The sequence below is a fragment of the Ips typographus genome, linkage group LG16, assembly GCF_016097725.1.
Source record: "Ips typographus isolate SLU linkage group LG16, UJ_Ityp_2.0, whole genome shotgun sequence".
Lineage (NCBI taxonomy): Eukaryota > Metazoa > Arthropoda > Insecta > Coleoptera > Curculionidae > Ips > Ips typographus.
Genome location: NC_138437.1, coordinates 5,574,753 through 5,591,354, shown reverse-complemented (window position 1 = coordinate 5,591,354; position 16,602 = coordinate 5,574,753). Strand labels below are relative to the sequence as shown.

At 33.4% G+C, this 16,602-nt stretch overlaps 1 protein-coding gene across 2 annotated transcripts; it reads left to right on the top strand.

Annotated features, from left to right (window-relative positions):
• Positions 1-428: 428 nt before the first annotated feature.
• vri (nuclear factor interleukin-3-regulated vrille) lies at positions 429-15,797 on the top strand. Of its 2 annotated transcripts, none has more exons than XM_081993730.1 (2): positions 429-682; positions 13,907-15,797. In XM_081993730.1, the coding sequence occupies exons 1-2, from the start codon at positions 628-630 to the stop codon at positions 15,043-15,045; spliced, it is 1,194 nt and encodes a 397-aa protein (XP_081849856.1). In that variant the 5' UTR covers positions 429-627; the 3' UTR covers positions 15,046-15,797. The 2 variants fall into 2 exon arrangements, with proteins under 2 accessions (XP_081849856.1, XP_081849857.1); XM_081993731.1 differs by lacking the exon at positions 429-682 and adding an exon at positions 10,411-10,755.
• The last annotated feature ends 805 nt before the right edge of the window (positions 15,798-16,602 follow it).

Sequence of the window (16,602 nt, the reverse complement as noted above, 5' to 3'; positions counted from 1 at the left end):
TGCTTTGCTGCCAACAGGACAAGACTTGAGAAATTAGAGGATTGAAAGAGATGGAACATGCACAATAAGTTGGTATCAAAATAGATATGGAATTTGAAGTTATAAAATGTGTGCCAAAACAGTGTAATAAAATTTTGTTTTCCACAAGAGAATGCGAGTCGTAGGAGAGCAAAACGGCAAAACTACACAGAAAGTACCGAGCGTACCTACTAGTAAAACGAGGCCAGTACGAGCAGTATTATGTATGGCGGTAATCTCACGTAACTCTACTCGTTCTATCCTCTGGCCGCATTTCCTCGGTCTCCCTTTCTCCAATTGCTTTCTTCGCCACTACTTCGCGAACATCTAGGTCACTATCTCATACTTTTACATCCTTTATTCACGGCTTGTATCTGGTTCACAGTACTACTTGACATTGCGAACTTCGAGCAGTGTCGACAGCGCCGCTTTTTTCCTCCTATTCGCGATTAAAGAACTCAAGTTAGTTCTTCGTTTGCGCTCGCCGCTGCTACTTAACTTTTCGGTACGTAATTTACCGGTTGTTTTGGTTTGTGACAAGTGACTTAAGGCTTCACCATTACTTCTTTGCACCACCCCCATCATAGGCCTTCTGGCCCTGGACCTTTTATGATGCCTACTATACACCCCAACGAAAATGGATTAATTTTCTCACAACCTCCAGGTAAGTTGTTGTTGACTAATTTAATATTTTACAAATAACTCACCTTTATTCGGTTAAATTAAATTACTTTGTTTCTTTATCTTAAATCATCCAGACAGTCTTTAATTAGCAGGCAAATTATCAGGGGCTCCCACGTTATTTCTAAATTTACGCTTTTTTCCTCCAACTAAACTAGGGGATATTTAATTATTTTCTTCCACTCTGAATGAATAATACAATACCAGGTCGATTTTCCTGCAACTGTATTAAATTTTAAATTCGTTCAACTTGAATAATGATGAAGCAACTCAATTTCTTTCCAAATCTCCATCTATAGAGTATACATCAGAAATGAGCACATAGAGAACTTAGTATAATTTTTCTTGGAAAGTTCTCCCAGTTCTGAATCTTTTTTACAAAAAATGCAGACAAAATACATAACAGCAAGGTTACAACATGTTAAAAATTGATTTTATTAATACACTAGTCTTTCGTATTAACAGTAATATCATAACCGTATTTCTAAACATAGTGGTACTTACAGTGACAATTTTAAATGCTTTAATATATCATATTCATTTTTAAGCAAGCTTCAGAAAATAAATCTAGTTACAAAGGTAAATGCTTATATAATTATCCTTACTTAATATATTTTAGATTTTGTAGCAAGTTCCAAACAGCTTTATGAGAAAGTTTATTTAATTTTCGATGTTCTGTAGTACAACAATGTGCTCTAGTATTTTTAGTACAGTCTAAATGGTTTCTGATTTCTGGATATTATAATATCCTGCTTAACTTCAGAGTAATCATGTAAGCTGATTTAATTTCCTCTATGTGTATAATCTGTTGTTTTTAATAATAAGATACTATCAAATACATTGTAATATTCATTACTGAACTAAATTGTCACATGTGGTGTTAAAGAAGGTTTTAATATACAGGATGGAAGGTAAAAAAACATTATCTTTATTGTTTCATACACAATTTTTAGTTGTCTCATTTTTCATGTTTGTGAGTAAAAATTAAAAAATTAGGTGTTCTAAAAATTGAAGACAAATATAATTTTAGCGCATTGCCAGTCAATAGCTACAATTTTGCTCTTATTTTACCAATGATTTGAAACTCATGTGGCAACGTGGCAGTTGTCATAACCGAAATTTGCTATTTTTCTATTGGTTGCAACTTCCTCTCTCGCAATGTTGTTATTTAGCAACAAAAAATAGACAATAAGTAACAATGATTGTCAAAGTCCAAAATATGTTTCTATGGCGAAAATCGGATGACATAACAATGTATTATAAACATACATAACAGCCTTTCTTCGGTATATTATCTTGGACATTTTTTTGTAATGGCAAAACAGATGTTAGAGTCAACAACTAAAGTTTCATTGTTTAATAAGAACATGAAGATAACCGCTTATCGATTATCGAAATGTCGGAATTTCCAGAATTCCTTTAAAAGACCATTCACAGACACATTGTCTGCGTAAGGAGAATCAGATTCTATAAGCATTTAGTTTTGTTTTGACGGTTATTATCACTTAGAATAACGATAAGAACAATAAAAATAAAATGTTTTCAATTGTGTAAGGTTGCAACAATAAAATTTTAATACAAGTAGATATGAATAACTGTTATCAAAGGTTGTTGTTAATATATCGGTTAATCCTCGTTGACATTGTTATATTTAAACATTTTCGTAGAAAACGATTATTTATTACTAATGGTAATTCACGTATTATGCAATCGGTTCTTTCCTATGAACTTTAATGCGACGTATTAAAAAATATTTGATAACAACCTAAAAAATGCAATACTTTATAATAATTTGTAATGATGCTTACTTAATATGATCAAATTTGACTTTGAAAATCTTGTATGGAGGTTACTATATTGGCATAATGTAAAACCAAACAAAAAACAAGTTCCAGTCAAACTGATTTGAATTTGTAAATACCGCGTGGAATATTTTTAATTAAAAGTTGCAACTAATTATAAAAGCTGCAAGCCAAAATCACTTTAAACCATAAAATGATCGAATAATCATTTTGTAATATACTTTGATCATTGTTGAATACCCTGGTAAACTCGAAGGCCGGTGCTTTTGTAAAACCCATTTGCAGTAAGGTATCGTTGCCGGAAATAATTCAACTTAAACGGAATAAAGGTCACACTCTGAAAACCTTGCTGTTAAGGTCGACTTGTACATTTTTAATACCTAAAAGAGCAAAAAAAATGTACGCGTATTTTCAATGAAGGTTTGAGCGGCAATGTTATGCAATTTTTCTTTCAGTGTGAGTGTCATTCATGGCAATTTATTTTCCAATATCGAGTGAGACATTGTGAGGGGTTCATCAGATTAATTTGTAGATTTAGCTCTTTTTTAAAAGCGTCCAGAAATTTGGACTCTGATGCTTTTGACTCCTGAAGAAGTTTAATAGAAAGGCTTAATGTGAAACAATGACAAGCCTAGTAAAAACTAGTTGACAAAAATATTAATAAAATTACCGCAAACAAACAAAAATGTGTTAATTGTTTCACATTAACCCCTTCAATTATAAATCTAATATACCTTGAAATAAAAGTTTGACAGCTTTTGAAAACAGCATCATATACAGACTACCTTGTATATGATTTAAAACCAAGACTGTTAATTGATTATTAAACTAATTAAAATCAATTGCAAGGGATTTAAAAACTGGAAGAGGTTCTCTGTAACGAATTCAAGATCACACGATGGCCAAAGTAATGTTACTGAAACTTCAAGGAATTTTCAACAAGCAAAGGTTTTGTCGCCTTAAAAGGTGATACAGGTGTTCCAATGTCCATATCGCGAATACCCTGAAGCTAACTAACTGACATAATCTTGAACGCAAAAGAAAAGTAGGCCAAGTCCAAGTTTGCGAGTACCACTTTCTTTTCATTACCTGCCCGAGCTTATTACACTCTGCAGTTCATTACGCGGGTATAACCGTTTAGTTAATTGAATGGGTACTTTTCAGTTATCGATAGTTACATTACAGTCACATTTTCACTTGGCAAACTGTTTTAAACAGAGCACAGCCCTCTGTACGTCTGTGCGCAGTTTGTCCAAGGCTATTAACCTTAGTAAAATAATTTATGTTAAATAATCGTCTGTAGCAGATAACAGCGGTAATTATAAATTAAATGCAGTGTTGTTGTCAACGAGAATTCCTGAACCTATGTCAACAAGTAACCAAAGTTATCAACGCTTGCCATTTTATTTTTGGTGATCCAATATAAATATTTTTATTTGGCTTTCCTTGATAATGAAACGAGTAAAAGACCTTTACCAACGTGCACTTAACAACAATTTGTTTGAATGAAAGAAAATCTTCATGCAGACGTAACTAATCGTAAAACGTAACGGCGACGAAAAAATTTCTATCGATTTTACTACTAATTATTTTAGCGACTGCATAAACAAACTTTCATACGCTTTCTCTGTACTACATACAAACCGGCATAGACATTATTTTTAAAGTTGCTCGAAAAGTAGGTTTCTTTCTATGTGCCATTCAAACATCTGCTAGGAATATCGTTTTCAGTTCGTCTCAATTATACTTTGCAAAAATATGACCGAACTTTCTTCTCTTAGTGACAATGCAGTTTTCCTTTATCACAATATGATGGAAATCCTTTTTAAAAAAAATAGTTACAACGTAACCACTTAATGCAGCTGATAATGAACCCAAATAGGATGCAAAACCAATGTCCTACTTTGACCAAAAGAAAGTTTAATGTCATTGTCCGTAGAAACGGAAGCCTTGGGTCATTGATTTTTGTTTATTGTAAAATATTCCACATTGTTCTGCGTTTTAGTCGTATCGAGAACGACTGTATTCCAAATAAATGATGTAACAATTGCCGATGCGATGGTCAAAGCCAACGTCAATGTCTCATTTCGTCAACGGTACTTTCAACAACACTATTTTTGCTTAATATGTAGCGCCAGTTTCCGGATGTTTACCTACCGAAACTTTCCACCAAAAATAGCTTTATCAAACCACTAGTTTTAAAGTTTCTCCGACAAGTTACAGAACAAAACTTGGCACATTTTCTGGCAAGATTTTTCCCACAGAAAATCAATTGAATGAGAAGATGATATCAGAAAGGGTAGAGCTCAAAATATCGTCTAGTACTGAATTCACAGTCGTGTGCATCATTTTGGCTGTAATATTTATTATATTTGTTTTGCTTATCGAGTTTGCTATTTTCATTATTAATTCAAAATATTTCCCTCATAATCCACACCACCCTTAGTTTTGATCAAACAAATCAACTAAAACTGATAAGAAAAATGCATTTTCATAACAATAAATTTAGCATAATCACGATCATCTCAAAGGTCAAGACAATGACTAATCAAAACTGATTTTAGACAGTACTCATATTCTAAAGCAAAATTTCCTGGTATTCAAAAAACGTCATTGTGGAATTTAGTGGGATTGGAGCCAGAAAGTACTGATGCAGCGTAATATGGGACAAAGACCTAAAACCAGGAAAAAACAATAGACCTTGCCAAAATTGAAAAATAGGTCGGTCAAAAAACGACGTATTAGAGTTTCCCCCATTTTGCTATTTATATTTCATTCTAGAGTACGAATTATTTTAAAAGTGTTTATTTAGGCGAACTAAAACACCCACTTATACAAAGGAATGAAGTAACTGAAAATATTAACGAAAAGGGTTAAATTCATGATCTGCGTGAATCGTGGGTAGAGCACGGAAGTAACGCTACGCATGTGGATTAGGTTTTTTTTCAACTACAATAACTACGTGGCGCTTGTGTGCGTCTTAAATTTCTAGGAACGCTAAAAAAAATCGATTTAAAAGGCAAAAAATAGCCCTTAACAACAACTTTTCCCCTTAATTAAGCGATTTAATTTACATTGAACCGAAAAAATAAAGGGATTGGTGGCTAGACGGCCAGACAGGTCCGTACCGGACAGAGGCGGGGGCCTTACATAACAAAGACTTTGGCAAGGTGACTTGTCATTGGTCCCATTAATGACTCAGAGAGGGTGTTGTCCTCTATTCGTGCAATTTTCCTCGTCAGTTCGCTGGAATCAACATACTCAACGAGCAATGTTGCCGCGTTTATATCACCAGTTGTAAAAGTTAACGTAGTTAAACGATTATCTCACTACACTAATGTACAAGGATTAATCGATTTGTCATCGTATGTATATGACATCATTAGTACTCGACCATAGTCAAAATAGATTCTTATAGTAAATATAGTATTGCGTATCCGAATTGCTCCATATGGGTATAAACCATTTACTAAAAGCAAAATAACCCAGAAACAATGAAATTGCAGCATTACGAATTTAATAATTATAAACAAACCAAAGTATTGCATTTCCTCCGGACCGACAAAAATTACCTAACACTAGCAGTAACTTTATACAAATTGCAACGTTAAATGTGGGTCAATGCCTACATAAATTGTAATCTAAAGCTAAAGAGCTTACATAACAGAACTTTATGCCGCAAGAGTGGCTTTATTGTCAAATTTTGGCCAAGTGACAAGTCCTCTAAAGCATTTTGTTGGGACAATAAATACTTAATTTTGAACTATGCGGTTAATTTTAGCCTCGACGCTGCTTTGTTTTCCACTTAAGTTAATCACGATTTTAAATTACTTGCTGTTCGATCTACACACCGCATCAGGTAATAATAATATCCGAATGCAAAAAATTCAACGCAGTAAGTTTGGTCCTCGTGTCTCGTTACAATTTAATGGTCAAATATTTAATATTACACGTGGTCGTTTTACATGTGGATCATAACAAACATTTTACTACCTGGCAAGCTTATGAATACTAATCACACTTAAATTTTTAAAAAACATTTTGACCAAAAAAAGGGAGATTTTAAACCTCAACAAGTTACGAGTAATTTTTCTTTTGTTCTTTTAACTGAGAATTTTCCATTAAAACTTTTGAAGGCTTGTCCAGAAGGCGTTATTAAAAAAAAACACTTAAAATTCATATCCGCCAAAAGAAAGTGAGGTGAAGCAAAATATATTGTTCAAGCCTGGATAAGTAAATAAAACTGAAAGAAAAAGTTTTTTATTGGGATAACGCTGACTTTTACCTAAATTAATTTTTCTTCAACATTATTTAATTAGGCCAAATTTATGAAGGATTTAAACGGCAAGGAAATGAATGTTAAAACCTAATTCTTTTTTTTGTTTTACGTGGTTTTTGGTGCTTTTTGTGATCTATAAACGATACTAAATTAACTATGGCATGTCTGATTAATCGTGTGGATGAAAGATAATTTTAGTGACAATTGTTCTTGATGAGTCCTTAAATTACACTAATATATTTTGTATTGACTTGAACTGACAAAATGTGGTTATTACAGTTTCATATGTTTGAAAACTTTTAGTCCTGACCTGAAAAAAATTGTGTAAAACTTAAAAGGGATACCCAAATGGTATGATAAAACAACTATAAAAATTATAAACCGATAACATAATTTAGACTTAGTGTTTAGTAGTTAAATCGCTTTATCAAGTATTTTTGCTTAATTCTTTTGTCACTTTGAGTAATCTATAATCTACCCTGTAATGTATAAAGCAATAAAATAAAAACACCAAAAAAAATGAGCTGTTAAAACTATAAATTTTAATTAATGTACAGTGTATTATGAGTAATAAGTAAATTTCGTTTACCGATAAGTAGATGATAGCATGTAAATATAAAGGTAAATGACATTTTGCAAGGAGGTTTGTAGTTCAGACGTGTCATTTACAAATGAAACCAATTTCTTAACTAAATCGTATTTTAATGTGAAATGAACCACCTAAAAACCACATAATTTGCCATTTTGCCTATAAATGTATTCTTGTCTATATGGAAATAAAGTTCATTGCACCAAATATACATAACATTACATAAAGTAGTGTTTCATTGAAACAGTTTAAAATAATAATAACATTAGGCAAAACATTTAGAAAAAATGTTCTGTTGTGCAAATTCTCACCTATCCCTCTCACGTAAGTTATGGGGTCAATAGCCCACGCGTTTGTTACATCCATACATGACAGCAATTATTATAAAGGTTATTACTCCAAAACAGTCAATAAGGAAGAAAATAGTATAACGGTTTGTAAGGACGGATTTGAGCCGTTGAAAATCTTTTCAAAAAACTTTAAAGTGAGCTTTACATTATACACTTTGTCAATTAATTTTACAATTTGTTGAAGATCATCCTCACTGGTCTTGAAGCTTGATAAATGACTTACAACGAATTTAACTTCACATCATTATACTAGGATGTATTATGTTAAAGATAGTAGTTCCAAACTGAAAAGCAAACATGAACTTTACCTTTTCAAAAGAAACAGTGTTACAACTCCTACCTGCGAGAGTTTAAAAACAAAAGTTTCAACAAATACATAAAGAATTTCAAAAAACATATAACACAGGCAGACACAAACAGTAAACACAAACAAAATATTATTTATATTTGTTTGATAGTGATCTAGATGGTATTTATAAAACTAGTTGGGGGTATTTTTGTTCCAAAAATTGTCAAAACTAGACAATAACCTTAACCATGTTCTAACTGCACAATAAATTGTGGGGAACTGTTTAGTGTAAAGCCCACTTAGGAAAAATAAATATAAAATTTAAACTGACACATGACAACGCTTTTTCTCTTTACCGTCAATTAATAAATAATTTCATAAATTTACTAGCTTAATGCAGAAGAGTATTAAAAATTCAACACACTTAATGGTTAATTTTTATACAGTAAATGACATTTTAATGTTAAATAAAGATTATATTGTACTCAAAAATCCAAATAGTTCTCTTACTGTATATCACAAGTAAATACTTGGGGTAATATGTCACTGACTAATATTTGACACTTTGTATAAAGTGTACTGTCTCCATTCTTTTGTATATTTTTTTAAGATGATAGAAACCTTAGCTTACCAAACCCAACTTACCGTTAAATAACCTACATTTACAGTTGTGCAACTCAGTGATGTATTTCATAGATATTATTGCTTTAAAATATACTTCTTCGAAAAAATGAGCAATTTTTATTTATTGATATGGCGTAATTTACTGTAATGATTAGTGGTGTAGTGTAGCTGTGCTGTACTTTTAATTGCCTTACAGTTTTATGAGTTGTTGCACCATAGTGATAGGTGTTTACACGTAATATAATGATTTTCTACATTACAGTGTAGAATATGAGTAGACTATCATGTACGTAAAACAATGTAGTCTTGTAAATACTACTCTTGCAGTTAGTTTTAACAACACGCCATCAGGTGTAAGTACATATTTCTACAAGACTTTGACCGTATAGATAATTGTAATTATTGTGTAGACTGTAGATAATCATTGTGCACCAATTGTTAAACCAAGTTTATGGCCTTTTGCTCCAGCATTAACATAAGGGATTAATACTGTCTAACGTCTATTATTACAATGTCGACAAAGGTAGTGACAGTTTTCTTCACAAACAAGTTTCAAATATAGAAAACTAAGCTAATGAAAATAACAAGAAAGCTTACCTCAATGAGGTTAAGGGAGCAGAAGTCTGATATGACAAAGGGACAACAAGTAAACTATTGTGGAGAAGACTGTGTTATTTGCTATTGGCGGATAAAGCTCTATCCACTTGAAAATCATCGATGTATATACGTAAGATTGAAATTTTGATCCGATAGTATAATTCAGTCCAATCCTCTTTTTCAAGTGGATTGGTCCAACGGAGGAGATCGAGGATCATGTTTATAGCAATGTGCACAAGTTTGAAAACCAATCTGGATTGAAATGACAGTAGTAAATAGATATAAGCAAGACAACAATATAAGTTTTACCACGTTTACTCAATTTTAAATAATATTTGTTTTGCGAATGAATTATAACAATTTATGATAACGTTAGAAAACTATGCACTATGAATACATTATAAAGTACCTAACTTAAAGGAAAGAGGATTCCTGGACCGGATTGAATGACAAATGCGATAGAAAATTAGAAATTTTTGGAAAATGTGGGACGTTTTACACATAATGTGGGTATAGATATCAATTTCTGTGTAACTCTTTACCTAAGAATATTAAAATATAGCAGACGCTTGTTAAGTTATTGCATATATGCGCGATTTTTGAAAACTTTTGATTAAATAATAGAAAGAAACAGTAAATGTCAAGTTTTATTGGTTGAATGCTCACGTGACTATGACGTATTCTGACTTGTGACCAATGGATGATATAATGATATCTTTTTATCCAGGGTGTTGTTGGACACCCGTTGTGATATTGCTAAATACTTTGTAAATAACCACGAGCAATCAAATGAGTAATAAACTACGTGTTTAGAATGATGTGAGGGCGGAGGTTAGTCAAAAAGTAAGATAGAAAGCAAAATGTGATTTTACTTTGTATGAGATAAATAATCTGGCAATAAAATGCACAGTAAAACGTGTGTATCAGTTTTGAGTAACCTTTGTGTTATAACTATATATTATGTATAAAAATACATTGTGACATTAAGGTTTGGAACAAGCGCGAGTGCGGCACGAGTAGATTTTTGCAATCTCACGCGTGGTGAATTAACTGCAAAAACGTAATAGCGGATAATGGGGAGACCGCAGAATCCAGACATCGCAAATATGATCCGATTTAAATAGCGCCTTTGTCTGGCAGAAACAAATAAATTTAATGCGCCGCGTCACGATTTTGACAAACAAATCATTAAAGTGCATCGAGTAACAACAAACACGCGCCCGCGTTCTGAAGCAAAGTTTACGTTATCGGCGCGAATCCGGCAACAGCGCAGGGTGCCCACTACTTTACATTCAAGCGGCACCGCGAAAAACGCTTCAAATGATTCGCGAACGCGGTTGAAGTCACAGTCGAGTTAAGTACGCAGAAGCAATTAGACGTGTTTTTACGGGGATATTATTTAATCCGCGTGGAACCTTTGTTTTTGTTTTGATACAACCCAAGTTTTGAACTAGTTTACACAGTGACTTTTCCGAGTTTTTCCAGAAGCGGGAGCCCCCGCATTGTTAACGCTTGTAGTGAAATTGGTGAGTGATTTTACGTGTTTGATTTTTTTTTTGGAGGGAGTCATTGTTACTTTGACACGCTCTAGTAAAAACGGTTTACTGTTACTTATTCGTTATTCCAAATTTGCGGCTTTTTACATGTTACGGTATAATTACTAGACCCTAAACGAGTGTCACGTTACCTTTAGTGCCGGTTACGTTCCACTTTGCTAATCATGATCTTGATTTTATTCATTATTAATATTAAAACTTGATGAGCAATGTAGGTGATGCAACTCGTTGTAGATAAATCATGAAGCATCATTTACCGTTAATGACTAATATTAATATTAGCGCGCAGACCTTGTTTGTTAACAATAACAGAAATGAAGATTTTTGCGTGTTAAAACTTGGCCACGTGTTGTTTTTGTTTGCCCTGTTACTTTTTCGAGAATTATTTTCCTGGCTTGGTCTCGAAAACGCAGGAGTGACGCTTATTTACTAACAACCTTTACCAGAAATCGTTGCGCACTATTATTTCGTTTATTATGTAATGTGCGTCGTATCACTTCTTACTGATCTATAACCGCGTTTTCCTATTGTAGGTCATACGACGCGCGGTGTTCCACTAGCCTAGATTCTTAAATATATGAATCTAGGATATCTGTTTATTTTTACCGTAGGTACTTTGTTGTTCCGTTAAAACAAGGAAGTCACTAAATTAACTGAATGTATCATCCTTCCAAACAGAATCGATGATTCACTTCTTTGCTGTAGATTCATATAAAATACCGCTTACGGTTGCTTCAATTTTGTTTCTTTCTAAATATGTAACACAACAATAGTTAAGTAATTATCGTTAGCAGCAATAACCTTTCGTTCGTTGTTGCGGAACGGCAAAGTTGTGTAACATTGAAATTCAAACTTAGGTAATATTGCAAGGGTCAAATTTGCTTTGTTCAAGTGCAATTTTACGAATCTAGCACGTTATTAGATGTTACATTAATTGGTAATATTCGAGACCCGTTATAATATGACATAAACGAGGCTTTGACACCGTTTCTACGTTTAAATGGTTTTTTAGTTCGCGTTCGGCGATGCCGTAATATCTAATACCCATTCGATTATTCACGCTTCTTTTTTGTTGTATGTATTATATCTATCTGACCTAGAAATCAACCTCCAAGAACGCGCAATAGTAACCTATGAAATACAATTTTTTCATGTTCATCGTATTATTTAATGAGGTAATCGGCAAATACGCTTAAAATAAAATAAAATTCACGTACGTGTTGACCTAGCTATGATTACCACATAATGGAATGGATCTGCGCTCTGCCTCGCGATTTTAGGAAGGTGATTAAACACGCTGCGTCGCATTTGTAACGTTCTCTCATAATAATTTCCACTGAAAACGCTTATTTCCTAAATCGCTTAATATTCGGGTGAATGTTTTTCACCGAATCCTCGGCTTTCCCAATTGCCACGCTCATTTCCACTAAATCTATTTATGCTGAATAACTATTGCGTGTCAATATGGACAGACACATAAATATGATTCAGCACACTTTTTATAATTCACAATTTTCACTTACATAATTATTAAAAAGGTTTTTCCTTGAAACCTAATCATTTAACTGAAATCACCGCAGAATTCACAAGAATTACTACTACCAAATTAATAAAAAAGGTGACGCATATAAATATGTATCATCATTTTTGTTGCCATAATAATGATTTGCTATTTTCAAGCTTACAAAACTTTTAATTATATAAAGTGTAAGGTTTTTCCAAATAACGTAGTATGTTGTTCACTATGCTTTTATATTTTGATTCCGTTTACAATAAGAATTAAGGAATTTTGCTTGGTAAACAAAAAGGCTGCTAGAGCCAATGAACACTTATAGAGAAAAACCTACAAACCTACTGATGAATCAAGACAGTGGTCAGAAATGGTTAAAACCTGTCTTGACCATTCAATTGAGAAAAACCTTATAAACCTTAAAACAATCAGAGATTTTCATTAATTTTACATTACTTATAATTAACTTACCAAATCATTTAAAATTTAAAAATAATAAAAAAAAGAGTAGGTTCAGATGGTTTCTTTTTAGAATTAGGAAATTTAGAAAAACTTACTTATTTTTTATTAATTTTACTTTTCAATACCTACCTTTCCAGATAATACATCATGATGTAAATAGGCAATTCAGGCAACAATTTGAGCAGTGGTCAAAGTACTTTTCTGACCAGAACAAAAAATACCATTAAAACCACCCTGTTCAAAATTACGCTAACCTTGTAAGTATTAAAATTACAAATTTTGAAAAACACCCTGTTTTCACCCAGATACAGGGTCTTCCCATTATAAGAGTCAATTATTTAAAAAGCTTCCACATCCAGTACAATAAACCAATATATCAGTAACATAGCTGCTTTTATTACAATCTTTGAAAATTGCACTTGTATAATTCAATTAACACTTCTAACACTAACTATTTTATTATAAATTAAACAGAATAACTAATCATCAAACCCTGAATCATCCTGTATATCACTTATTGCGTATAGTTGCGCAACAATAGCAAACAATCTATAATATGAAAATTGATCTGTGACACATTTTGCCCTGCCCGTGAATTTCACTACAATAACATAATAAAATTTATCGGAAAAATTCCAACATGCATTACGAATGAAGCTAATTCAAGTTCATTTCTAGTAATAATGAAACCAAAAAATGTGAGTGGACCTCAACCTTCTGTAACTACGTAAAACGTGGATTCGAATCCAAGCCACGTGTTTTCTAATCACGTTGCGCGTTCTCTTAGTTATAATTGTTAATGAAATAATAGAGAGGCAGACAAATAAAGAGACATTTAAGCGATCACGTTTTAAACCGTATTGTAAAACTGTTCATGAAAAAAATGTAGGGCATCGTGTTTCTTTTATACATGTCCGGTATTGGTAGAGGAACAAGAACCGCGCATTTTGCAAATATGTACCTCTGGTAACGGTTTTTTTTATTATACAAAATAACATTAGCAGTAGTCAACAGAGGTCTAGGTTCCGTGCGATGTTTATTGACCCGAAAAATTACATCATCTATCTTATTTTAGAAATAAGCGCGCAAAAACTACACGTAAATTTGTATTTAAGTAACAGTCTAACCTGGTTTTTCTCTTTGTTTCAGATGTGCTAAAGCAACATATAATGGTAGCCGAATTCGTAGGACGAGGCCAAAGTGGGTCACCAGTCAACGGGGAAGTACCCCAATTGAACTCGGTTCTGCCTAACGGACACGGTCGAGAAATGCTGGACGACAGTACCACCCCCGGGGCGGAGCATTACGCCATACCCGGCTCAGTAAAACATAAGGAGTTATTCTCTCAGAGGAAACAAAGAGAATTTACACCGGACAACAAAAAAGATGACAACTACTGGGACAGACGACGAAGAAACAATGAAGCTGCTAAAAGATCTCGTGAAAAACGCAGATTTAATGACATGGTTTTGGAACAAAGAGTTGTAGAGCTTACCAAAGAAAACGCTATCTTAAAAGCTCAACTTGAAGCTATAAGAGAGGAGTATGGGATCTGTGGAGAAAATGTAGTCTGTGTGGAGAAAGTCTTAGCCAGTCTTCCCACCAACGAGCAAGTACTCAGTATCACAAAACGTCAGAAACTTGTTCATCCAGGACCCTCACCAACTATGTTTGCTTCTCAAAGCCCAGTACCCACTCCGGTAATCCACCAACCTTTGGCATCTCAACCAATGTCCCATGCTCCTATGCAAATACCTCTGGAACCAGCCTTCAGAGAACATCCAGAGTATCACCAATCATATCAGATGCCCTACAGACACCCCTCCCCTGGAGCTCTTAATTTATCAGCAAGACGGCCCAAAAGTTCCCCATCTCCCTTCGAACTGTCGAGTACCTCCGGAGACGAAGGTCCTCCAACTCATCAGCCAGCACCGGCAGAACCAAACAACAGCCTTCCTTTGAAACTACGTCACAAATCTCACTTAGGGGACAAAGACGCCGCTACGGCTCTCCTGGCCCTTCACAATATCAAACAAGAACCCTCAAGAGCAAGCCCTCCATGGGATGGCGAGGGTTCCTCTGATGAGAGGGACTCGGGCATTTCCTTGGGGGCTGAATGGACAGCGTCACAGGCTGCGGCTACCTTGCAATCTCTTCAAAAGGGTACCCAGAACCCTCAGGTACCCAAAACACACCATCCCCTTCACTCTGAAATCGTGAGGCTAACCACAGAAGTGGAACAGCTCAAATCTCTGATGAAGGAAAAAGAGGCCACTCGTCGCCACTGAAGTTCTGTGATTGCTCTAAGAGGGCCTATTTATTTTAGTTTTAGTTAATTTATTCGTTAGGTAAGGAACTCTCAAAGTGACGGACTTGCACAAAGTTGATAAAATACATGATTTGCAGGGCGCAGTTGTTCTGAAATTGCCAGTGTAGGTATTCCTATTTTCTATTCGCATTAATATACTCGCCTTTTAAAAGTTTCTTATTATAAAAAATCACAAAGTGGTAGTTTTTTTGTTGTAGATTTTTTTACAGAATGTGTTTTGTTTCGCTTTAATGTTGTATCATTTCAATTTTATATCACATATCTTACGTTGTTGTCGAGTTTATTGCCCACATTTGTAATGTATACTGTTTGTATATCATCACATCGGATTTTACCCTGTTATCTATTATTGTTATGGTAGGGAATTAACGTACCTTATATTAAACTAGATGATGTAAGTATGTGTGATTTTTGTAACTATTTATCCTATAGATTATTTATGTAAAAAATGTATGTATTTTTGTTACTTGCCAGTCTTTCTGGCCACTTACGTTATCTCATCATTGTAAAAATTTCAAACTACTCTGCCGGGCAAAATACATTCACCACAATTATGCCTATATATTTTATGAAAATAAATATCTTCTCAAACCAGTCCGGCTGATATGGTATTCATCCATTATTCAACAAAGAAAATATCGATATATTTTCATATTACCGTTTAATGTATCCTAATTATATTTAAATAAATATTTGCATCGTTTTTCAAAATCCTTTGTGTTTTATTTCGTAATCTATTTCATGCATGTAGGTAATATCTATTACTCATTTCTTTATCAATTGTTTAATCATTAATGATTCTTCGAAACGTCAAGTAGCAAAACAAAGGAAATTTTGTACATTATGACGTGTGATTTATATATAATACTTGAACGACATCAGGAATGTTTGTGTAAACAGAGATATACATATTATATCAAAAAGGGTATAACCACATATATGTATACTCTAGAAGTATTACTTAACATTTTAATGTCTTTTCAGGCTTAGTGTACTTTTTATTCCTACTCGACCAAGATTGAGTAATATGACATTATATTAAAGGAAAGATAACAAAGTCAGACATATCAGCCTACACGTGAGCTTTCCGTTATATACCAACAGTAAACACGTGTTTTGCTTAGATAATTAAAAGTATATTCATACTAGTCTGGAGGTTGATTCATTAACATGCACGTATTATACCTGCTTAGGTTCATCATCAACAATCAAATACAAAACTCTTTGTGTTGTACAGGGTTTACCAAAATTTTTTTGTTTTGGTACTTAACTGCTTTTTAAAAAAATACTATTTAACTTTTTTTCACTCAAGCAGTTTCTAAGATACAGAAGAACTTCTGGTTACCTGTACATTATTTTGTTATATGATTCTTATAATGTACTCATCTTGTCGAACGAAACAAGAACTTGTATCATCCAACTAAACATAAAAGTAATACTTGACAAAAGTAAGTTCTGCACATGAATTAAAATTAAAAAAATATGACAGAAGTTATTTAAGCATCTTCCCAAATTT

Bases quoted from the DNA above. Each gene is read 5' to 3' on its own strand.
- vri (XM_081993730.1), top strand. From the start codon at position 628: ATGATGCCTACTATACACCCCAACGAAAATGGATTAATTTTCTCACAA. The intron at 683-13,906 runs GTAAGTTGTTGT...TCTTTGTTTCAG, and splicing joins AATTTTCTCACAACCTCCAG to ATGTGCTAAAGCAACATATA.